This window comes from Mirounga leonina, unplaced genomic scaffold, assembly GCF_011800145.1.
Source record: "Mirounga leonina isolate KUSES-001 unplaced genomic scaffold, KU_Mleo_1.0 Mir_82, whole genome shotgun sequence".
NCBI classification, from domain to species: Eukaryota; Metazoa; Chordata; class Mammalia; order Carnivora; family Phocidae; genus Mirounga; species Mirounga leonina.
The window spans coordinates 30,906,686-30,930,442 of record NW_023270825.1 but is presented as its reverse complement, the minus strand read 5'-3'; the positions used below and the strand labels follow the sequence as shown (position 1 = coordinate 30,930,442).

Genomic DNA, 23,757 nt, shown 5'->3' with positions numbered 1-23,757 from the left:
CACCTTATATGTCACGAGGAAACCCAGTTACATCTTTCTTCAGAAAGACCATTCAAATCTTTACCCCTCAATTACTGGTGTTTTTCAGGGAACTATGGTGTTTTGTTGGTGGATTTAGGCCCTCACCTGCTCTCTGTCACCATCTGTAGTTAGAGTTTATACCGATTATTTCCTTTAATTCTTTGACGTTGGGTAGGGTCTCGGTGAGTAGCTGTGTCCTTTTGAGCACCTAGGAGAAGCTGACTGCTGCCTGACTCACTGTTTGGTAGCACATGGCAGAGGCTGATTATTTGGGGCTTTGGCAGAGATGCCCCGGTGACCCTCTGTTTCCAGGAGCTGGCCGAAAGTCAGCCCACTGTCTAATTCTAATTCACCTCCTCGTTCTGGGTTTAGTGACAACCTTCCTTTCAACATCCTTCTAGGAAGATTTGCATTCTTAGCAGAAAATGCCCCCATACCTTCTCCTCTTGCAGCTTTGGTAACTGCAGTCCCTAAATAGCTTGCTTGTTGCATTTAGAGATTAGTGAAGGAAACTGTCTTGCCTGTTTTCCCACTACGCCTGAAAAATGTGGGCCCACTTGAGATATGAGCTGAGTCCTCTGGGCACAGGTAAACTCCCCTGTTCACATTCTTCTCCAGAAAGGAATCACTGCAACTTTTGTCAGTCATACCCGACCCCCATGTTATACCTTTGAAGGTCTTGGGGTAAATTTTTCTGCTTGCATCTGTAATCAAAGAGTTTCTCTGTAAGAGGGAGAAGGGCAAACCAGAGTTTGAATCCAGACTCGTAATGCTTAGTAGCTAGGTAACCTCAGACCATTACTAAATTTTTCAAAGCTTCAGTTTCTTCATCTGAGCAAACTGAGTATTCTACCACCTTCCTGATAGGATGGGAGAATTAAATAGGACGGCAGCTTTAAAGTGCCCAGGGTGGTATCTGGTGATACATGTATATTCATTCTCTTCCTCTCTTCTACCTCTACCCTGTTGGACAACAGAAATCATTAAGTTTGTCTTAAATTTAAATTTGTGTTTCTTGAAGGCCTACTGTGTGTACTTGGCACTGTCCTTGGCATTAGGAGTTACCAGTAGTGTTAGAAATGAAACCACAACTCTGATCTTTGTGCCTGAGTCCAGCCCTACTTCAAACTCCAAGCCAGACCACTAATTATCGCCTGCTTATCAATTACCCTTCTGGAGTTGGACAGTGTCTTAGGCAGCAGATGGGGGCTTCCTCCAGAGCACTAGCCTGCATCCTCTCGGAGGTAGGGAATTCTGAGGAGGGAGAGCAAACACATGTGTAGCTCAGTGAGATGATAGGGTGAAAGAGGTGAGACTGGGAAGTAGCAGTTGCTGAAAAAAAAAAAGAAAAATAAACATCATCTACTTTCCCTTAACCCTTTCATCACTACCCCTGTCAAGGGGTGAATGGTAACATTTGTTCATGCACATCGATTGGCCTGGCTCCCTAGCTCTGCTGTCCTCCCACTGTCATGTGGGCTGTGATCTATAGGTCACTGCACTGGGTGACTCCCAGGCCTGGAGGGAATAGGATGAAGGCCAGTGGTCCTCCTGGCTGCCCTTCTTTTAGCAGTCATGACAGTAGGAGGGCAGGGGGTGGGGGGCACTGCCGTAGCTGGCAGCCTCTTCCCCTGGGTCCCTGAGCTTCGAGAACAGGAGGAGGTAAGAGGGTAACAGGCCATATGGAGGCCATTTGTCAGTCAAGAGAGCAGCCCAGGCTGCTCTGCTGAGAAGACAAATGGGGAAAGGGGCTGGTGTTACTGAGCTGGAGCAAGGGGAAAGCAAAGAAAGACACCCCCCCCCCCAACGAAGTGCTCATCCTGCTCTATTCTCTGCCTGTCCTGTCTCCAGATAGCCAGACAGTCCTACAACAACCTTTTTTCTTATCTTTGCCAGAACCTTTGCCCTAACCCATTCCAAAAACCAGAGGTAAAGGTCTAGTTTGCTATGTGAAAATGAATGTAAAGTTTATCAGTTCCTGATATGTGCCAGACATCATGCGAGTATCTTTTAGGTAAGCAGTTTTGTCATTCTTTTAAAACACTACTTGTGGGTGGGAATGACTGTCAAGGAGTAAGGCTCGAAACAGTTCAGGCAGTTGACAAGGTTGCAGATTGGGCCCCTGGGTCAAACTGAAATTCATCTGGCTGACATCCAAGACCATGCTCTGACCCGTCCTGGCCCTGATCCTGTCAGTCAGGAGTACATTTTCATGGTATATACCAGATTTAGAGAACATGAGATGTACCTTGCAGAGGTATTCTCTCTGCTCTTACCTCTTCTTGCCTCATGTCAAATCAGAAACTATATGGCCCTTTGCAGTTAAAAACATGACAGTACCTTGAAATGGCAGAATTTTGCAAGTCAGAGCAGTTTTTTACTAAGCATCTACTGTCCGCCAGATTCAATGCCAAGATCTGGGGATAAAAAGAATGAGCAGAACACATACTTGCCCCGGGGCCGGGGTGGGTGGGTGGGTGGGTGGGGTTAGTGGGGAGGTGGGGAAAGGACTGACCTGTGAGGAAGTGATTGTTGCAGAACCAACAATATGGTGATAGTTTATAGAGAAGAATGAAGACATTCTGGGAACAAAGGAGGAATAATAAAGCTACTGTTTATTGAACACTTAGTGTGTGACAGACCCAGGACCAGGTGCTTTACCTGTGGACTTGTGATTAATCTGCACAGCCACCCTGTAGGAAGACATCTGTACTTTAGGATCCCTGTTTTACAAGCAAGGGAACTGAGGAATCGGAAGATGTGCCCAAGTGCACACGGGGGATAACCGTTGGCAGTGTGACTGCCCTGCTCACATTCTAGACCCATGCTGGTGAGCGTTACCCTGTGCTGCTTTGTTCTCCCTGGCAGTGCTCTTTGGAATGGTTTTTCTGGAGCAGGTGACCTTGGGACTGAATCTCCAACGATGGCTGGGGTTCCAGCTGACACATGTGCTTTCAGGTCAGGGTTCCCGGCAGAGGAGAGAAATAGCACTACTTCTTTCAGAACAACTGAGAGCTTTGCTGGCTGCTTCCAGGTGCTAGGAGTTTCATGTCTGCGGCAGGGTGCAGTGAAGATGTTCCTCCTCATTGGCTCTGAAGCCATGGCTTGCATTTCCCCTTTCCCGTGAGGTGGAGGGAGGGAAGGAGGGACCCAGACCCAAGACAAGACTGACAGGCTCTGAAGCCAGTCCCACTTTTGAGTTACCCGTCTGTCTCCTGTCTCCTAGTGCAGGGCTTCCCCTAGGCCTCTCTCAGGGAAAATGGGGGTGGGGGCCTGGGAGGAGCAGTAGAGGCAGCCTAAACCATGGGTGGTGGGTTTCCCCTTCTTTCTCCGCCCCAGCCCCAGGGCCACACCCTGGGAAAGGCCTGAGCTGTGGCAGTCGCCCTCCCCCAGCAGGTGGGAGGTTCTCATGAGAAAAGGGATCCCAGCTGGACAATGGCTCCCTGTGTGAGTGCTGGGAAGGTTTGTCTTAGAGGAGAGGAAGGTTGCAAATGGCATGAGAAATTGTCTCTTCCCTCTCGCTGCCGCCCGTTTGAGACTTTTGACTATTTGAGTGGGGGGCCAGGAAGGCCGAAAGCCAGGGACAGAAGCAGCCCTTGGGTATCCTTGAGTAAGTGAACTCCTCTTGCTGTCTCCCTGTTCCTACTACGCAGCTGAGGCAGGAATCTGCCCAGAGGGATGCGGGAGTTTCTGCACAGACAGCCTGCTTCTCCTCAAGTGCCTCACACCTTATCCTCTATTTAAAACCACCATGGCTGTAGAACTTTGATGAAGGAACCTTGAGTAGGTGGTGAGGCCAGCCACTCAAGCAACTTAAGACAAATTTGCAAATGTCAGAAGAAACCTCAGAGGTAACCTGGTTCGTGTCAGAGAGACCACTGTCCACAGGCAGTACCCAGACGGTTTGTTACTGGGCTCCCTTTCCAGGGTGTGGGTATGGGAGGAGAAAGTGGGCTCGGAGACCCTCTGTTACTGCCTGGTGTCATGGAGAGGGAAGTCAGCCTTCCTGGGTTCAAATCCTAACTCTGCCCCTTTCCTGCTTGGTGCCCTTGAGGAAGTTTCTTAACTTCTCTTCACTCAATTTGCCCATCTGTATAATGTTGTAATAATACGTTTCTTACAGGGTCTTTGTGAAACTTGAATGAGTTACACATGTAAAGTGCTTGGACTGGTGCTTGGCATTTAGTAGATAGATGGTCAATAAATGTTAATACTGAGATTTTTAAAGGCGGCCTCAGAAGAAATCTTTTGACTATAGTCAGATGTGATCACTACCACCCCCCCCCCCACCCCTGCCTCTTTACATTTGTCTGGAATGTCCACTCCCAACTTTCTTGGGAGGTTTTCATGAGAGAATCACCTCCTATTTGAGCTAGCCTTTTCACGCTGTAGTAGGCCTTGTCCTTTCACATACAGAGCAGCTAGATGTTCCAAAAGCTCCAGGCCTAGTGTATCGGAGGATGAGCCACAGAATGGAGCCTGGGAGCCAGAGTGCCTGTTGAATCCAGCATCGTCATTTACAAATGTGTGATTTGTGGCAAATTTCTCAACTCAGCTGAGCCTCATTGTTCTTAGGAGAAAATATAGTACCTGCTTCATGTTAAGAGCTCACAAGAGTGCATGGCACATGTAATATGCTATCTATTTGCAGTAATTATTACTTTCCTTGTTTTATGTAAAGAAAAAAAAAAACCAAACCAAAACACCAAACTGTACATTTGAATACCCTTTTTGTCTGTTTTTACCTTGCTTTTTCTCTGGCTCTGCTCTTAACGCTTGAGGGCTAGAAGTAGAATTGGACCTTCACATATCAAGAAGGAATTTTGAGGGATACCTGGGTGGCTCAGTTGGTTAAGCAGCTGCCTTCGGCTCAGGGTCCTGGGATCGAGCCCCGTATCGGGTTCCCTGCTCAGCGAAGAGCCTGCTTCTCCCTCTCCCTCTGCCTGCCACTCTGCCTACTTGTGTTCTCTCTGTCTGTCAAATAAATAAATAAAATCTTTAAAAACAAAAAAAAGAAGGAATTTTGAAAGAAAGCATGGCAACAGTGCCTTTTAAAGCAACCTGCAGGGCTCCTCAGTGCCCAGGGCTACCTTTGTCCACATCTGCTGCTGCGCCTCTTATCTCCTGCCCTGGGCCGTGGCTCTGAACCCTCTCCACTGCTTCCCGGTCCCCAGAGGCTTCTCTGGCTCTCAGACACGGACTCTTCCCCACGGTCTGTGCTGTCCAGGACAGTGGCTCCAGGCCCCGTATGGCTACTGAGAGCTCGAAGTGTGGCCAGTCTGACTCGAGATGTGCTGTTAAGTGTAGACTTACTAATGGAAAGAAAAAAAACATCAAATATCTCATTAATAAATTTGTGTATCGATTACATGTTGAGATGTAGTCACTAATGTATTTTACATATAGTAGGTTAAGTAGATTATTAAAATTAATTTCATGTGTTTCCTTTTACTTTTTCAGTGTGGCTACTAAAAAATTTAAAATTACCTGTGTGGCTACATTATATTTCTGTTGGACAGTGCTGTGCTAGGTATGTGATGTCCATCTGTTCCTTCCTCCCCTCCTTATTTTTTTGATCCTGTTTCTCTTCTTTGCCCGGGGGTCTCACCTTCCACAGGTTGCCACCAGTGCTCAGATGAGTAAGAGGTCTCTGACAAGGACAGCCCAGGCTAATAGAAAAGCTAACCTTTTAACACCTCCTTCTTTGATTTCCATTAGAGTTGGATGCATGTGAGTCTGTCCTCTCTAAATTGTTAAGCTTTTTGTGGGCTTGGTCCTGTCACATGGACATTTATGGCCCTCCTAGGGTGGCTTGTGGGGAGAGGCGAGCTCTGATCCTTTGATGGAATTACAACCAAATAGGGACATTTACAGTACCACCTCCAGTGGTGTCCCTGATGATTGCAACTGCTGCATTTGTGGGCTGGGTTTGGGGGGGGGGGGCTTTTTCTTCTCCCCTGAATTCCCAGGAAAGCTTTTCTCTGGCCATCCTTTCTTTGGCTGCCTTGATTAAGCACCTACTTCTCTGTGCTCAGTTGTGTTCTAAATGTTACTCCTCTCATTTAGTCTAAAGCATTATTTCAAACCCGGGAGTGAACACCAACAGTTTCTTAAGCCCTCAGTCCCTGTTTGGGAGTATGGTTTTCTTGATAACCAACATCAGCCAGAAACCTCTTTTGTTGAGTCTTTTTAAAATGCACCAGGTAGGGGCGCCTGGGTGGCTCAGTCATTAAGCGTCTACCTTCGGCTCAGGTCATGGTCCCAGGGTCCTGGGATCGAGCCCCACATCGGGCTCCCTGCTCGACGGGAAGCCTGCTTCTCCCTCTCCCACTCCCCCTGCTTGTGTTCTCTCTCTTGCTATGTCTCTCTTTGTCAAATAAATAAAATCTTAAAATAAATAAATAAATAAATAAAATCTTTAAAAAAAAAATGCACCCGGTATTTAAATGTCTCTTTCCCCTCCTCAAGCTGGCCTTAGTACTCCCTACTCCCCACACCTGATTCTGCAGGGGCTCAAGTGCTTCTTCAGTTTTTTAAATTGAACAGTTTGATCCTGGGCCCCTTCCTGGAGCTCCCTTTGATTTGCTTGTTACAGAATCTTACAAAGTTTGTTTTGTTTATTGCCTCTTTCTCCTAAAAGGCTGGTCCCTAAAACAACAAAAGCAAAACCCATTTAGAAGGGCTGATCGAGGGTTCTTGTTTTCTACTGAGGGTTTTAGGCTGCAGTGACTTGGAGGTGAAAGGATCAGCCAGCTTATTTTGCATCTTCTACCCCATCTGTCCCCTCCCAGCTGGTTGGATGGCCTTTCGCTGAATGACTGCTGTGCGCCAGGCACTCTGCAGCCCCTGAAGAATTGCCTCGCTGCTTCCTGCATGCAGTGGAGACCTAAGGGGCTGTAGGAGATAATGGAAAGCAGAGAAGGAAGCTAAGGAGAATTGATTGATTTTTTTCCTGTATAATTTCTATCTTCTGGCTTTCTCCCTCTTTTTTTAAAATTATGCAGCTTTGCCAAATCAGATGAGTTCATTGTCTTCTTGAGGTTGAGAACAGAGCTCGAAACTCCCGGACCTAGGGTTGTCAGAGAGAGAGCCCAATGCACAGATTAAGTCAGCCTCCCGCCCAGAAGGGTGCTTCCAGAAGCCTCTGGATGATTATTTGCTCTTCCTGATGTTCTTCCCTTTCTTGTTAACCCAGGCATCACTGAGAGGGTCCTCTCAAACACCTGCTCTTTGCCATGACTCTCCCACTCTGATGTTTGGGCAACAGGGCCATATTTTTTTCTTGTGTTCCTGGTGTCTTAAAATGACCTTGCTTCGGGGCGCCTGGGTGGCTCAGTCGTTAAGCGTCTGCCTTCAGCTCAGGTCATGATCTCCCCGCATCAGGCTCTCTGCTCCGCGGGACGCCTGCTTCTCCCTCCCCCACTCCCCCTGCTTGTGTTCCCTCTCTCGCTGTGTCTCTCTCTGTCAAATAAATAAAATCTTTAAAAAAAAAAAAAAAATGACCTTGCTTCTACCCACCCACCCCCCTTTTTGTTTTTACTTCTACAGCCTCCTTACTTTCTTGGACCTGGGGCAGCCTCTTTACAACGCTGAGCCCGATGTATTTAGCTTGTCTCCTTTGTCTGACCGTCATAGGTAACATAAAATAACCCGTGTGCACTTACCTTACCAGGCTAACATTGCTGTGCTGTTGACATACTCTAAGGCTCCCTCCAACTCTGTCCATCTTTGATCAGATTCAGCTCCTCTTGTAATTCTGCCCTTCTTGAGAACCCTCAAATGCTCCCTTTGTCCTTTGAACATAGTACAAACACCTTCTGTTGCAGTCAGGGCCCTCTGCAAGATGGTTTCATTGCTCGGCACTTTTTTCTGAATTTTCCTTATTGTATTATGCAACCCAGCTAGCTGGGGCTGCTTGATATTTTCTAGGCTTTACTTACACTTTCCTACCTCTGCATTTGCTTAAACCGTCTTCTGATCAGATAAAGCCCCCACTTGAAATGCTGCCCCCTCATGTGAACCTTGCCTAGTCTCTCCCACACAAGATGTGGTCTCTCCTGCTTTGTGCTCCCTGTCTTGTGGCACTAATCACGTCCTTTGAGGTGTATTAGAATGTCTATGTGCAGAGTATCTTTGGAAGAATATTAAAGAAATGGGTGCAGTGCCTTTGAAGAGAGGAACTGAGTGACTCAGGAACAGGAGAGGGTTTACTTTTCACTGTACACCCTTCTTTTTGAGTTTTATATCATGTGTATGTATGTCCTATGATTTTTTTTTTCAGTAAAATTATTATTTACATAACAAAGATCCACTCTAGAAAACATTGGGGAGTACGTTTATAACCTCAGAGGGTACGTTTATAACCCCAGAGAAATGTCCTTAAGACACAAGACCCAGAAGCCATAAAGAAAACAACTTTTAAAATGTATGTGTATACTTGTCATAGTCCTCTTTAGCTCCAAGTACCTGAAGTGCTTATCTTTTTTATCCTTTTTCAGAGCAGAGCACAATGACTCCTACATAATAATAAATAATAGTTGAAACGAAATGAAATTGCCAAGTCACTTCTTTGTAGACCTCACTCTTTTTCACTGATCGAATGAATGCTGGGTGATCTCCAGGGTTCCTCTCATAGATTCCATGCAGATGTGGGCTTTATGGGCAGGGATACCAGCAAAGCGGGAGTGGCTTTAGAATCAGCAGCTCTTCTTCTGAGACCGTCTTTCCCAGCACCCTGGACCTGTGAGTGGGTCCTGCCTGCTTCTTGGAGCTGCCCTGGAGTGCTCAGCGTTATGCCTCGGAAATGCCCCAATTAGACACAGTCCTAGGAGAGCTGGGGGATCTGTGGCAGGCTTGTTGCCCTGAACAAAAGAAGGAAAGCGTAAAGAGCAAAGCCGTTTGTAGAGGTTTCTTTGGAAATCCAGCCGGCCAACTCTTTGAACTAGTTGGCCAAAGTTGCAGGAGGCACCCAAAAGGAGTGTGGTGGGTCTGTCCCCTCCTGTTCAAGACTTTGGGGGAGGTGGGTGGCGTGGGAAGAATCTGGAGAAGGCATGTCCCTAGAGGGACTGGGGGGCTTATTTGGGCTCATCTGTTAGTCTCAGAGAAGTTGCCCAGACCTCCCCTGTGGATCCCTAGGGCACTCACCCTGGCATTATCTTCTAATAAATCTTTACAATTGAGTCTTTTCTCCCCACCTCAACAATAAGCAGCTTGTAGGCAGGGAGCCGTCATCCCCTTTTTGAAGTGACCCCCTCCCCTCCCCCGCCACCTGGCTAGCTGGCAGCTTGCTTACTAGCAGTTTGCAGGTTGAAGGGAAGTGGTATTTGGTGAGAGACTGTAAGGGCATCTGTGTGTGAGGGAGTGGTGGGCAGGCCAGTGAACAGGAGAGGGCACAGTCAAACTCCAGGTCTATTAGAAGAAGTGGAAAAAAAAAAACCGCAGCGGTTCTTATTTTCATACTGATGTTCTTGTGATAGTCAGGATAGGGGCAGGGTATCTGTCAGCAAAATCAGATGTCCTTTGGAGACTTTTATCTTTCTTGTATTAGTATGGCTTTTGGAAAGTTGAAGTTCATGGTATCTGGCCATCCTGCCAGCGTGTCTTCTCCCCCAGCCCAGCCTTCCAAACAGCACTTCCTTTCGTGCCCCTGCTATGTCCCTCCTCTTACGGCTAGACACACCCCACAATCCATTCTGCAGCGTCTGTCCAGGAGTGGAAGGGCAGGCCATGGCGTCAGAGTCCCCCTTCTCCTCGAGCTGCTTAGACCTTGCCGCTCATCTGATTTATTACTACAACTTATCAATACCAGGGTTCCCATCACAGTTGGGCTTCGTTTGCCATCCCCCTGACTGACCTGTTCGAAAGGGAGGTAACCTTGACATTCACATTTCTTAAAGGCCTGCTCAGCTCATGGGGTAGAAGCAGTGTCTGCAGGTGGAAAGAGCACAGGTCTTAGAATCAGAAGAGTCGACCAGGGAGGTCTGTCCTTTACGCTGCCATACGCTTGGCTACAAGTCATTGAACTTCTGTGGGCCAGTGTCGTCATTGACAAAGGGGAGTCATAATACCTATCTCCTGGAGCTGTCAGCATAAATAAGATAGGAGGTGAAGGTGCTTTTAAAGCTAAACAGTCCTACCTGAACAAAAAATGCAGGCTTTCCTATGGGATAGAGACAAGCGCTGGCAATGACCACTCCACTCAGGAGGTAGGGGCTGGAGAGGGGGCCTGGGAATCCATCAGAAATCCCCTGCCGGGCCATGAAGGCACATTTTCATCACACAGTGGAGTCCTTGCTGGTATTGATGTTGGAAACGGGGCTAATGTGTCTCCTGCCCAGGCTGACAGTATTTTTACCACCTTTCACCCTGATTCATTGTGTGTCTCAGTAGGTTTTATCAAAACCGTATTATGTGCTAGATCTCTGTGAGTTCACAACTTTGTCATAGTCTGTCACTCCCTTATGGATTCAGTCCTCTCAAGGCACATGCCGAGGGAGAGCGGCAGTGTTGCAAGCAGCCAGACTTTCCCTGTGGCTAGCGTGCTTCCCTCTGTCATTGGCAACCTGAATTTCCAGAGTTTGGCCAACAGCCTTTCTAAGGGAATGACTCTTGCTTCCTCCTGTGTTGCCCCTTGAGGCCTGCAGAACTATCCTGCTCAGCGTCACGGACAGGATTCCCACTGGAAAACCCCAGCACTGTAGCACTGTTAACTGTCTGTCTTTGCAGTGTGCTCCCTGCCCCCGGAGCCAGAGAATGGCGGCTACATCTGCCACCCCCGGCCTTGCAGAGACCCCCTGAACGCAGGCAGCGTCATTGAGTACCTGTGTGCCGAAGGCTACATGTTGAAGGGCGATTACAAGTACCTGACCTGTAAGAATGGAGAGTGGAAGCCAGCCATGGAGATCAGCTGTCGTCTCAACGAGGGTCAGTCTGACAGATGGGAAAGGGGGTGCTGCTGGGGTTCTGCTTCCTTTCACCACAGGCAGTGGTGCCCACTTCCTCCAGAGCACCTGTGCTGTGGGGCAGGATAGTTCCTTTGATGCCCTGTGGCCTCCCTTCCTTTGGGATTTCAGGTCTTTGTGCAAGACATCTGGGGTTGCTGGTGCGTGTCCCACTGCAATTCAGCTGGGCCACCAAGGGGCTCAGTAGCTTTACTGAGGCATCTGTTCTGCTATGTAAAGTCCCTTTGATGCTCAGCATCTCCTGTTTGCCCAGCCAAGTGCCGGTGACCTTTGACCATGTTCTGCTAATACCTTCTGGAGTATCTCTTTTATATTATTTTTCTTTGAATGGAAATGGACGATTTTGTTATAGAACTGCAGTCCAGCTGGACAGAAGACTTCACCCTCACCCCCTCCTGCCTCCTCCTGTTGTGCATGACAGGAAAATCCAGCTGCCTGCAGGAAAGCGTCTGTCATACAGCCGTCTTTGTGCTTCACACTCAGGCTCCAAGACCATGACAACCCAGGGAAGGCTGGGGACCGGCCTGAGATTTACAACTGAAGTTACAGGATCTTAGAACAAGGGGTTATTACAGCCTGGTTCTTACCAGTTTCCCTGCCACGTGGGGGAAACATGGGCGGGACCTCGGATGGTGGAATGCCGTGGCCATGGAAGTGGCCGATGTCCACCAGCCTGCTACTGAGGGCAGCGTCAGAAGGGGTTCATACAGGTCAGATCTCTAGGGGTTGGTGAGGTTAGGAGGGAGATGGCCCTCACAGGGCTGAAGTGAATTTTAGGTTTTGGAACAGGGTAGGGAAACGGCCCCTTCCCTTTTATGTAAACACTGCTCCACACATCGACTTCTAAAGTGGCCCCAGCCGTGGCACTGGGCAAGGAACCTTGGACAAGATCAGCCGTGGGGTTCACGTGTTCCGGGTCTGGGTATGACACACTTCTGACAATGGTTTATTTCTGTAGACAAAGATGCCCACACGTCCCTCGGGGTCCCCACGCTGTCCATAGTGGCTTCCACTGCCAGCTCCGTGGCACTCATTCTCCTCCTTGTGGTGCTGTTTGTGCTGCTGCAGCCGAAGCTGAAGTCGTTCCATCACAGCAGGTGAGCCTGTCGGGGGGGCGGCGGGGGCGCTGTGGGGGCTGGCCTCTGACGGCACAGGGGTTGCTGGTGAGCCCGGCAGCCTCTTCTGCTGTGTGCGCCCAGGGGAAACGGGCGGGGGCGGGGAGGCTTCCTGTGCGTTCACTCCTGGATATGCCTGGCCCTGTGCTTATCAGTTTGCACACATTAGCTTAATCCTCACGGGAGCATTGCAGATAAGGAAGCTGAGGCTCAGAGAGGTTAAGTCAAGGTCATCCCTCTAGATGATGACCGCCTGGAGATTGAAACCTAAATATGTCCAACCCCCGAGCCATGTCATTTGCCCTACATCGGTGGTTCTCAAAGTGTGGTTCCAACGACATCAGCATCACCTGGGGGCTTGTTAGGAATGAGAATTTTCAGGCCCCACCCCAGACCAACTGAATGAGAAACTCTGCGGCTGAGGCCTAGTGACTTAGTTTCTTAAGTCCTCCAGGTGACTCTGATGCAGGCTCATGTTTGTGAGCCACTGCCCTGTCCCTCTAGTTCCCAGTCCTGCTGCACAAAGAGGCATCTGCTGGGAGTTAAACACAAACACCAACACTTGGGCCTCTATCCCCAGACATTCTGATTAATTTGTTTTGGAGTGCGAGCCTGGCATTAGTGTTTTTTTGTTTTGTTTTGTTTTTTTTTTAAAGATTTTATTTATTTATTTGAGAGAGAGAATGAGAGAGAGCACATGAGAGGGGGGAGGGTCAGAGGGAGAAGCAGACTCCCTGCCGAGCAGGGAGCCCGATGCGGGACTACATCCTGGGACTCCAGGATCATGACCTGAGCCGAAGGCAGTCGCTTAACCAACTGAGCCACCCAGGCGCCCCATGGCATTAGTGTTTTTTAAAAAACTTCCCCAGTGTCCTAACGTGGGGCTAGGATTGGCAGCCACTGCTCTATACCGCACTAGAAACAGAGGAAGTAGGGGTTTTGCCTGCCTTTGTCACTTTCCTTCTTCCAGTTGAATGCGTTAGCCACAAGTCATCCCAGACTGGGCAGATGAGGTGGGGGGTGGGGGAGAGCAGATGGTTGGGGGCTGGCCGGGCGTGTATCCCTTAGGAGGGACTCCACTCCAGGGCTGTCCTGCCTCTGTGGTTGCTTCGCTTGGCCCAGCGGCCCCTCTTTCTCCTGAGAATGGTTTGTGTGCCCTCACAGCCCTTCATCAGTCACTGTTGCCATCCACAGGCGTGGGGGAACAAACAAAACTGTGTTAAATAAAATGCTTCCTGGTCTGGAATTTACAGACAACGCCCAGGCTAAGTTGAATCCTGATGTACTAGGTGTGATTTTTCTGTCTCCTTTTTATTTTTTGTTTGGGGGAGCAGGTTGCAGCTATTTTTTTTGAAGGTTGTTAAACAATTAGAATAAAGAGGATCTGGAGGGGACTGTTTACTTAAAGAATCGGCTATTTCCACATAAAGTCAAGCTGATCTACTTGTCATTTCATCCAAATTAGGGAGTATTTTTCTCTTGTAGTTATCTGGTAAGTGTGTTAAAAGTGATGGGCTGATTTTTCCTGATTTGAGTGGAAGAACGATTTGGTTTTTAATATGGGCTCTGTTTAAATTTTGTACTGTGTGCACATACTACGTTTTAAACAAACAAAAAGCGTTTTGAATAACAGAAGTTAAACACATACCAGAATGCACACTGCTTTCTCTGCTCCCTTGCTGTCAGTTTCCCTTCCTTCCAGAAACCTCCATGCATTTCTTTTTTTTTTTTTTTTTAAGATTTTATTTATTCATGAGAGACAGGGAGAGAGAGAGAGAGAGAGAGGCAGAGGCAGAGGCAGGCTCCCCACTGAGCAAGGAGCCCGATGTGGGGCTCGATCCTAGGACCCTGGGATCATGACCTGAGCCGAAAGCAGACGCTTAACCATCTGAGCCAGCCAGGCGCCCTCTCCATGCATTTCTGAGTACCACTTCTGTCATCCTCATTGTCTGTGCCATTTGAATTGGGCGGCACAGATTTTATCTGCAGCTACAGGTGAGGAACTTGAGAGCTAGTGACAGCAGTCCAGTCCTCGGCGTTCTGTGTCTCATGTGATGCACCGAGGAGGACACACAGCACAGATGACAAAGTGTTCTGGGCAAACACTGACTTGGGATCTTAATCCCAAGGAAACAATTCAGTCCAGATTGTGGGACGTTCTAGGAGACGACCAGCCTGGACTCTACGAAAAATGTCAGTGTCGTAAAGGAAACTCTATAGTGGACTGTCCTAGGGGAAAGGAGATGAACTAGGACTAACTGCAACGCATGATCCATAATTGGATCCTCAAGGGAAACAGACAAGACAACAGCTGAAACAGATCTCTTTTGGGGTAGTTGGGAAAATTTGTATTACGGTCTTATACCATGGTTCAATTTCAGGGATGTAATGATGTTGCAGTTATATAGGAGGGGAGGTTCTTGGGAGGACTGTGCCAAATAATGTTTTATGTAGCAAAAAGATAACTTGCTTTCAAAATGATTCAGGAAAAATGTGTGTGTGTGTATCAAAAAGTGATCTCAAAAAAGCTGCTTGCATGAATCTCACACACATAAAGTTGAATAAAAGCCAGATACATGTACACATACACACATGCATACATTCATTGTATATCCCATTCGTATCAAGATCAAAAATATGCAAAACTCAATTGTGGTGTTGAAGGGTTCATGTTTAGGCAGTAAAACTATTGAAATAGAAAGCAAAGGAATGCTTTTCTTTTCTTTCTTTTTTTTTTTAAAGATTTTATTTATTTGACAGAAAGAGAGACAGCGAGAGTGGGAACACAAGCAGGGGGAGTGGCAGAGGGAGAAGCAGGCTTCCCGCCGAACGGGGAGCCCGATGTGGGGCTCGATACCAGGACCCTGAGCCGAAGGCAGACGCATAACGACTGAGCCACCCAGGTGCCCCAGGAATGATTTTCATGAAAGTTAGGATAGTGGTTACTTTGGCTATGAGAAGGTAGGAGATCATAGCGACAGGAACAAGGGTGTCTGGGGATGCCGGCAGCATTCTCTGTCTTGACCTCAGTAGGTGTTATACCCCAGTTACCTTTGGGATAAAACAAGCTGTACATTTTTCTATTTTTGTGTGTTGTTGTGTTATAATTTACGTATATTTTTTTTTTTTTTTTTAAGATTTTATTTATTTATTCATGAGAGACAGAGCGAGAGGGGCAGAGGGAGAAGCAGGCTCCCAAGGAGCAGAGAGCCCGATGCGGGACTCGATCCCAGGACCCTGGGATCATGACCTGAGCCGAAGGCAGACGCTTAACCATCTGAGCCACCCAGGCACCCTACGTATAATTTTTTAAGTTAAAAAAAAGCTAAGTCAAAACAAAATTCCTTAGATTTCAACTCCAGTGTCTCATTTCAAGACCACAGTGCTGCTTCTCCCTCCTTTTTTTTAAAACCGCTTTATGGAGATTTAATTCACATACCATAGAGTGTATCCACTAAAGTATTCAGACGGTATGTTCACAGACATATGCAAGCATTATGCTCTTACTTCCTACCTGTGCTGAACGATGGCATTATTTTTAGGTCTCTAGGTTCCTAGGTTTTGCACAGGACGAGAGAGGGCTGGGTGCCTGTGTACCCAGAGGGTAAGAACAGAGTCTCTGGAAGCAGACGGAACTGGATTCACATCCCAGCTCCCTCCCTGACCAGCTGTGTGACTGGGCAGGTTACTTGACTTCTCTGAGCCTCATCTGCACTCTTGGTGAATCTGTACCCGATAGGGCTCAGGTGAGGGTTCAGTGGAATAAAGCGCTTAGTGCTGTGCCTGGCACATTGTAAGTGCTCAAAAATGGTCGGTATTGTTGGTGTTACGGTATTTGTGTGTGTATTTTAATTCTTCCTCTGTCTTTTCCTCCTTTGGCTGCAGGCGCGACCAGGGGATATCTGGCGACCAGGTGTCCATCATGGTGGATGGAGTCCAGGTTGCGCTCCCGTCCTATGAGGAAGCTGTGTATGGCAGTTCTGGTCACTGTGTGCCACCTGCTGACCCCAGGGTGCAGATCGTGCTGTCAGAAGGGTCTGGGCCCAGTGGGAGGAACGGGCCAAGGGAGCAGCAGTTGCAGGACCAGGGGGCCTGTTCCTCTGCAGGTGGAGAGGAGGAGGCCCCAGGCCAGTCTGGACTATGTGAAGCCTGGGGCCCTCAGAGCTCAGAAACAGTGATGGTGCATCAGGCAACCACCTCTTCCTGGGTGGCCGGCTCAGGGAACAGCCAAGTGGCATACAAAGAAGCCCCAGATTCGGAGAACAGTGACATACAAAGCCTTTTATCCCTCGCATCGGAGGACTACACAGATGGTAGGTGGTCTGCACTGAGCATGAATTATGAGCCTCTTGGTGGCCTTGCGGGGAGTGAGGAAGGACTGAGAGCCTCTCTAATAATTGGGTATTGGGGGGCAAAGGAAGATAATACCTGGGGGATTAGCCTACAAAGTAAGGTCTCACCCTCAGCTCCTGGGGGGTGCTTTGGGCTCTGTATAGGAGACTTTTGACTGTTGTCTGTGAATCTCGATAGTTTGGAGTTTCCAAAACTATTTGTGGCCACAGGGCTGTGCTAAATCAAAGGGAGGACAGCTTGTTGGAGGTGGGAGCGGGGTCTGTTCTCCTGTTACAATTTTTATGTTCCTGAAAGGATAAGAGTGACAAGGAGGTATGGGGTCACATTACAGAGAAAACGAGCTGGTCTCTCTTCCAGGGCATTCGGCAGTTTGATTTGAAACAGGAGTATGACATTCCTGTGTAGTCGGTTCTCTTGCATTGTCTCGGCTAAACCTCACAGTGATCCTGAGAAGTAGGTGTTATTACCAATCCTGCTTTACAGATGAGGAAACTGAGGCCAGAACGCATGTCACTTGCCCATTGGTAAGGGGCTGAGCTGGGATTTGAAGCCGGATGGATCCGGCTCTGAGGCCTGTTTATAACCCACAGTGCCATGCTGCCTCGCAGGTGACTTCGGGTTCTCTGTGGCAAGCCAGCCGTAGAAGGAAATGGCCACTTCCTGACCTGTCTGCCTTTTCTGGAGCCTGGAGAGTTGAATATCGGGATTGACCCAGTCACTTTAAACACGATCTTTACATGAAACCCCAGTGTGGTTCAGGATGCAGCCTAAACCTAGCTGTTTCCCTTTGGACAGGGAGGCTTCTGCACTAACCAGGCTCCTCGGAAAGCCAGCGTGGAATCAGTGTGCCCTTGGGAGTCCTGGACCCAGTTAATGGCTGAGGCTTAGAGTATCTGAAAGCAAAGAAGTTGGAAATTCTTGAATGCAGATCACGTTTAGGAGTTTCCTGAAACCAACAGCATGCCTTCTTTTGGTGGGATAGAGAGCTAGGAAGGGGTCGCTACACAGTTGACCCAGATCTAAAGGTGGAAGCCAGTGACCCCGTGGATAGCCAGCTATGCATATTATGTGTCTGCACGTACTGACACCTGACCCAAGTGCACTTCTCGGCCCTTACTTTCCTCAGGAGCCTTGATGGTGCCTGCTCTTTTCCCTTCTTCTCCTTGCTACCTTGCTTTGTTCTGTTTATTGAACAAGCATTTTTGAGAACCCGTCTTGCGCCTGGTGCTAGTTAGGTTTCTGGGGGGATAGAAAGTAATTTGAAAGCTGCTATCTGCCTGCATGGATGGTCAGTCGTTTGGGAAGATCAGGCCTATATTTGAGAAATAATGGAACCAGGAGTTGCAGGGTCCACGTCAGAGTGAGGGCCACAGAAAAGATACAGTTTCTCCAGCTCGTTGCAGTCGGACTGAGCCGTCTGCACCTGATGGCCCGGTAGGAAGTCAGGACCTCGAGGCATCAGTGTAACCAGGTGGACATAAAAGGAGACCAAGACCCAGAGAGGAGAAGTGAGTTACTCAGTATCACACAGCTGGTGGATGATGGCCGTAAGGAGGAGGTGGGACCTAAGCAGGGCTCCGCAGCCTTATAACGTGAGATTAAGGATAGAAAGAGAAGCAACTAGACCAGCAGAGTCAAGGCAGAGAGGAGGTCCAAGGTAGTGGGACCAGAGGGGATTCGAATACTAGACTGAACATTCAGATTTTATCACAGAGATAGGGGGAGAGATGAACAAGGAAGGCCTGAAGAAAGGGCTGAGGGGTTTAGACTCATTAGAAGTCTAATTTTTTAAAATTAATTTATTGATTTTAGAGAGAGAGAACGTGAGTGGGGGGAGGGGCAGAGGAAAAGGGAGAGAGGGGGGAAGAAGCAGACTCCCTGTAGAGCGTGGAATCCCATGTGGGGCTCGATCTCATGACCCTGAGATCATGACCTGAGCTGAAATCAAGAGTCGGACGCTTAACCGAGTGAGCCACCCAGGTGCCCCTGAGTGAGGCATTTTATTTCTTCAGACCAGGGCCTGCACGGGGACCCTGAAGTGGGATCAGGTGTGCTGCAGAGAGAGGCCCCCCCCCCCCCAGCAGGGTAACCACTGTGCTTTCCTGTCTTCTCTTCCTGCAGATATCCCACTGTTGAAAGAAGCATGAGCGCTGTCACGGGCCTCTCCTCTCTGCAACGGTCCTCTTGTCCTTCTGCCCTCTCCTGGGGTTTTGAGCGCCCTGTACTCCAGCCACCCTACCCGGATACCTGAGCTGCCACCTGTGTATCTGTGTATCTCTGTATGTCTGAGGGCCTCCAGGCCCGCCTTGCTGGAAGCTCGAGGAAGAGTCTCGCCATCTGCCTGCTGGACAGCTGGAGGAACTGGCCTTTTGCCTAGCCTGGCCTGCCCATCTGTGTCGGGGACATATCTGAATGTGCTGGACTGAGCTCTTCCTTTCCCAGGGCCCGCTGGGTCCCCCCCCAGCCCGCTCTCTGGCGGCAGACCCCACCAGCCTGCGCGGGCCTGAGAGCCGCTGTGTTTACTTGTGCCTTCCCCCCAGCCCCTCCAGTTCCCCTGTCAGGCGGGCTCGTGGCTGTCCTGCAAGCCTTAGAGGCTGCCCCACGGCCTCTGCCCCACGGGGGGCCGGGACTGGGGCTGGGGCTGGCCTCTTACCTCGGAGGGCTGGCACCGCTGCCCTTGGCAGGGGCAGATCCAAGCGTGGCTCTGCTTAGGGCAAGAATGTGGGTCCCTGGGCCTGCCCTTAGCTGACACCGGTGGCACGTTGCTTTGGCCGAGGATGGAGGATGTGGGGACAGCCATGCCAAAGCTATGCCAGCGCCCAGCTGTCCGGCTCCGAGGTGCTGGCTCCCGGCCCTGGTGAGTTCCCAAGAAGCATGGAGAAGATCCTGAGGGAGGGAAGGAAGGTGGCTGAAGACGGTTGTCTTCCTGAAACGCGAGTCCTCACTTCCACGTGCAGCACTGGCCTTCCCGGCCGTGGTTTTCTCTGTCCCGCTGGAGCGTGAGGGGAGGTGGCCTGCTGCCTCCTGGGTTGGATCCTTGGCAACCTCCGCTGGCTTGCTGCCCACAGGGCCCGAGGTGAATCACCGCTGGGACGGGGGAGTTGCTGAGGGGCCGCGGAATGCGCGAGGGGCCGCTGGCGTTCGGGGCAGGTTGCCCCGTTCTGGGTTCGTGGTGACGCAAGGGAGCCTGGGAGGCACAGACCGAGTCCCCAGGCAGCTGCAGGCGGCTCCAGCCCCGGTCCTGAGGGGCCTCGTCACCCCAGTCACGTGCCTTAGTAATTGCGCCCGGAAGCGAGCTGCTGCTCGCGCACCGCTGCTTTTCCTCCTCGTGTTTCCCCTGCCGCCCTTCCACAGGTCACAGCGGACACAGGACTCCCTGCTCCCCCCGGCACCTGGGCGAGGGGCTGAGAGCCTCGACACCCCGCCTCGCTGGTCTGCGGTGGGTGGAAGCTCGCCAAGCAGCCTGGCCCTGGAGCCCCGCCGTCGAAGGGGGTGGGCTCTGCGCTCCCCGCTGCTCTTCGGGGGGCTCTCACTCTGCCACCTGCGGGTGCTGACCAAGGCTGGGGTGGCAGGGCGCAGCCAGGCTACTGCCATCCTCAGAAGATGTGGCATTGAGGGAGGTTTATTTCTGTTTTGGTTTTGAAGCACTGGGGCTGGGAGACTTGTCGCTGACCCCGCCGGCACCTCTGCTCCCCCAGGCCGCTCTGTTTGGGGTGGTGAGAACAGTAGAGAACCCAGTTTATTTTCAGTACCTGACCTGACAGGGTAGCTCCAGGCGTGGGCGGCCGCCAGGTTAGGGGAATGGCCTCCTCTCGGCCTCCTGCGTTACTCTCTCACGCACTTTACCGCCCGCTCCTTCCCAGCCTCCTGGCACCACTGTAGGCTTCCTTCGCTCAGGGTAAGGGCAGTGCCTGCTGGGCCTGCGGGCAACCCCCTTCCTCCCTCCAGGAGCCGGCTGGTTCCATATGGAGCAGGTTGGCGGAGATGCTGGAACGCAAGCCTCCGAGGGACCTGCAGACGCCCGGGGGGCCTGGCCTTGGCCTCCGAAGAGGCCGTTGCCGGAGCCGTGCCTCCAGCAGTCGCTAGCACTGGGCCCATCTGGAGGATGGGGTCCCTACGGACCCGAGTTGCCTCTTCATGCACGGAGGGGTGCCCTTGTCTTCCTCCAGAAAAGAAAGCAGGGACAAATGGTGGAGGGATCCAAAGTCTCACTCTTGGGCTTGCAGCCTAGAATATTTTTTAAAATGGAAAATCTTACCCTTTTTTTATACCATTACTCTGGGTTTTCCCCCCTAAGAGACTGCACTATTTGTTTTGGGTTTGTTCAGCCACATAGGTGACCGGCTTAGCCCTTGGAAAAAAAAAAAAAAAAATGAAAAGCCTTTCTTCTGAAGCCTTCTTCCACCTCGCCCGCCATTAACACCATCCTGGGGATCACAAGCCCAGACTTGCCTACCTGGTAGGAAAGAAAGTCTGGATAAGTGGGAACCTAGTGCACACACACTCCCTTACCCCCTCTCTCCCCTCCCCTGCGTCATTGGCTTTGCTGAGGCCCCCCTCCCACGTCCCTGCCCCGGGAGCCCCTGGGCCTCCCATTCACCTCGCACTTCTCTGGAGCAGTTTCTTAGCCATCAGCCAGGTGCTGCTCTTTCTAGGGCTTCTGGGCTTTGTCCCTTTTAAGGGATTAGGGACTCCACAGCTGCCTTGCGGTGGAGCCCGGCGGGAGACAAGGGCCGTGGCACGGAGCAGGTCATTAGGCGGGAGGCTGCCAAAGGAGCCTAGAGCAGGTGGGAGAAACGCCCAGGGCCTGGCTTTTCCAAGGCTCACCTCTAGCGGAGTCCAGCAGAGGGCTTGTCCAGGAGAATGGCCCGAACCAAAGGACTAAAAGTGTCTTTTTGCACACATGAGCTGACTCAGTGCAGGTTTTATATTCTGGTGACTTGCAGTCACATGCCAGCGACTTTCAAGGGCCAGTATGTGGTGAAAATCGCTAAAGATTTCTGTCCCTTTCAATGCCTTAGTTTAGCAGATAGGCTCTCTGTTTTGCTATTTCTGAATTTTGTGTGCTGTGTTCCTGTTTCACTTGTGTGAACTGTGAAATGGGCTGAATCCTAGCCACTTTGCAAGTTCTTTTGGCTTTACAAGGCATTTCAATGTGCATTCTACTAACACTCCATTTGCAAACAGAACTTAAGCTCATGTTGTCTTCCCCATTCATCCCTTCCCCCTCCTCCTCTCCCCTTCCCCCCCAGCTTTCAAGTTCTTTGGAGAAGCCTGATGGCAAGACAGACAAAGGTAGACTTTTCCTGCTTCTTTAGTGCTGGCACAGGGATCCCCAGGCGCTCGGCCCCTCCCCTCCCGGTTCTGCCTGAGCTCTCGAACCACCTGCTTGCCACACAGCAGTGTCTCTTCCGTTTGCAGGGAACACCGTCACATAGAAAATGGGATATGCTGCAAACACTTCTACATCCTTGCCTTTCTTTCCTCCTTAAAAGAGAATAAAGGACCCAGAAGGGAAGTGGTACACAGGCTTTACAGTGTAATTCCGGATGTGCTTGCTGAGGACAGTGATGCTGGGGGCTTCTCTCGGGGGTTGCTGCTTGGGGCCCTGGCTCTCAGTAGAGGGCCAGTCGCTCCCGGTGCCCGGGGAGGGGCTGAAAGAGATTTTGCTTGGCAGAAGCATGGACCGAGTGGTAGAGTAGCTGGTTCCCTGGACAGGGAAAGGCAGCAGGCTCAGCTTTGCTGGGAAGCAGCTCCTCTTAATCTCCAGTTGAAAACCTAATAGAATTTTGAATGAAAACCCCCAGGTTGAGCCCTCTGTCGGGCAGCAGAGCTAACTGGAGGGCATGTAGGGGCCAAGCACTCAGATTGCCAAGCAGGAGGGGAGATGGACTCGGGTTGCATGGCAGCCCACCACACCCTGCCCTGGCTTCTTATCACACCACTATGGAATCCTTTGCAGAATGGTACTCCTATATAATGGTTGCAAACGACACATGCATCATTGACTCTGTGCAGGATGTCACTCAATCAGTTTGGGTTTGCTTTATTTTATATATATATTTTTTGGTATCCTGTACATTGCAGTGGGTGTGAAGATAGTATTTTAATATTTGTACAAAGTTTAATTTAATTTTAATTGTTCTATGTATATAACTGCATTTCTAAATAATAATTAAAAAAAAGGTTCTTATGAAGGCAGTTGTGAGAGATGTGATCCTTCCAGAAAGTTTTTGTAGAAACCCGAGAACGAAAGGAGTGCATGTGGTGGGAGCTCCTGATGGGATGAAGCGCCAGCTCCCGGGCGGGGTGTCTAGCGGGAGCAGACGGGACAGGGAGTGTGCCATTCAGGGAAGAGAGAGCCCAGGCCTTGGTGGAAATAGATTCATGTCTCTGCAGAGGTCCTCAGTATGTCAGCCATGTGCTGCGCTGGGACTCCGAGGAATCTCTCCCTTGCCGGGAAGGCGGACAGTTCCAACAGCATGCCTCGATGATCACGGAAGCTATGCCAGGGGACAGTCAGCAAACATCCTTTAGATGGATGGCAAGTAAGCTGAAATGCCAAGGGCCCGCACAGCCAGGCTAAGGGGCAGGACACCACACATGTGCCGAAAGCAGGTGCAGCGGGGAGAGAAAGAGGAGTGGGTCTCAGGGCTGAGGAGGGGGGAGAGCGGCAGAGGCCGGGTGGCCCTGGCCCTCCGGGCCCTCCGAGTGAGGAGTGGGGAGGTTTGACTTCGACTTCATCTTCTGCGCGGCTCGAAGTGCTTTGAGCAACAATGATTTAGTGAGATCCCCTTTTCTGGGGGGAAGCTCTCCCCATCTTTTAAGGGGGATGTTCAGGGCGACAAAACACTACTGGAGAGCACGTAAGAAGTTGTCGGTCTTGGGAGGAAGGCAGTGTGAGCAGCTAGCAACCCCCTCTCTGAGCTGGGGAAATGGAAGGCACGGGCTGGGGAGGGAAAATGACGGAGTTCTCGGGACCAGAGGGCAGAGCGCACACAGGTGGAGACGTCCTCCCCACGTAGGAGAGGCCGACCGTATCTGAGCAGCTACAACAGGTGGTAAGGGTGCGAGAAGAGGGAAGATGGGGAACTTTGGGATAAAAAATCAGGCCACTCTTGAAGTTGCTCTGGGGATGATTAATGGCCAGGGTATGTTTCTCTGATACTTAGGGTCAGGTGGGAAAATGTTTGAGGAGCATCGTGCCAAGCCTCCACCTTTGTAGCCCCAGTCCTCAGGTCAGGTCTGCACAAACATCACTGCCCTTCGTTGCAAGGAGGCGAGGGGACGAGCATTTCACCAACTTC

At 50.4% G+C, this 23,757-nt stretch overlaps 1 protein-coding gene across 8 annotated transcripts in view; it reads left to right on the top strand.

The window, feature by feature from the left end:
- SUSD6 (sushi domain containing 6) overlaps positions 1 to 22,603 on the top strand; it is a 91,233-nt gene extending 68,630 nt beyond the window's left edge. For 7 of the 8 annotated variants that reach the window (XM_034992595.1, XM_034992588.1, XM_034992587.1 and 4 more), the window contains 3 exons: positions 10,747 to 10,944; positions 11,941 to 12,079; positions 15,983 to 18,287. In XM_034992595.1, coding sequence (XP_034848486.1) covers positions 10,860 to 10,944; positions 11,941 to 12,079; positions 15,983 to 16,604 — 846 coding nt within the window. In that variant the 5' untranslated portion in view covers positions 10,747 to 10,859 and the 3' untranslated portion in view covers positions 16,605 to 18,287. Of the gene's footprint in view, positions 1 to 10,746; positions 10,945 to 11,940; positions 12,080 to 15,982; positions 18,288 to 18,571 lie in introns of those variants that run through there. The other variant, XM_034992594.1, reaches the window with a different exon arrangement.
- The last annotated feature ends 1,154 nt before the right edge of the window (positions 22,604 to 23,757 follow it).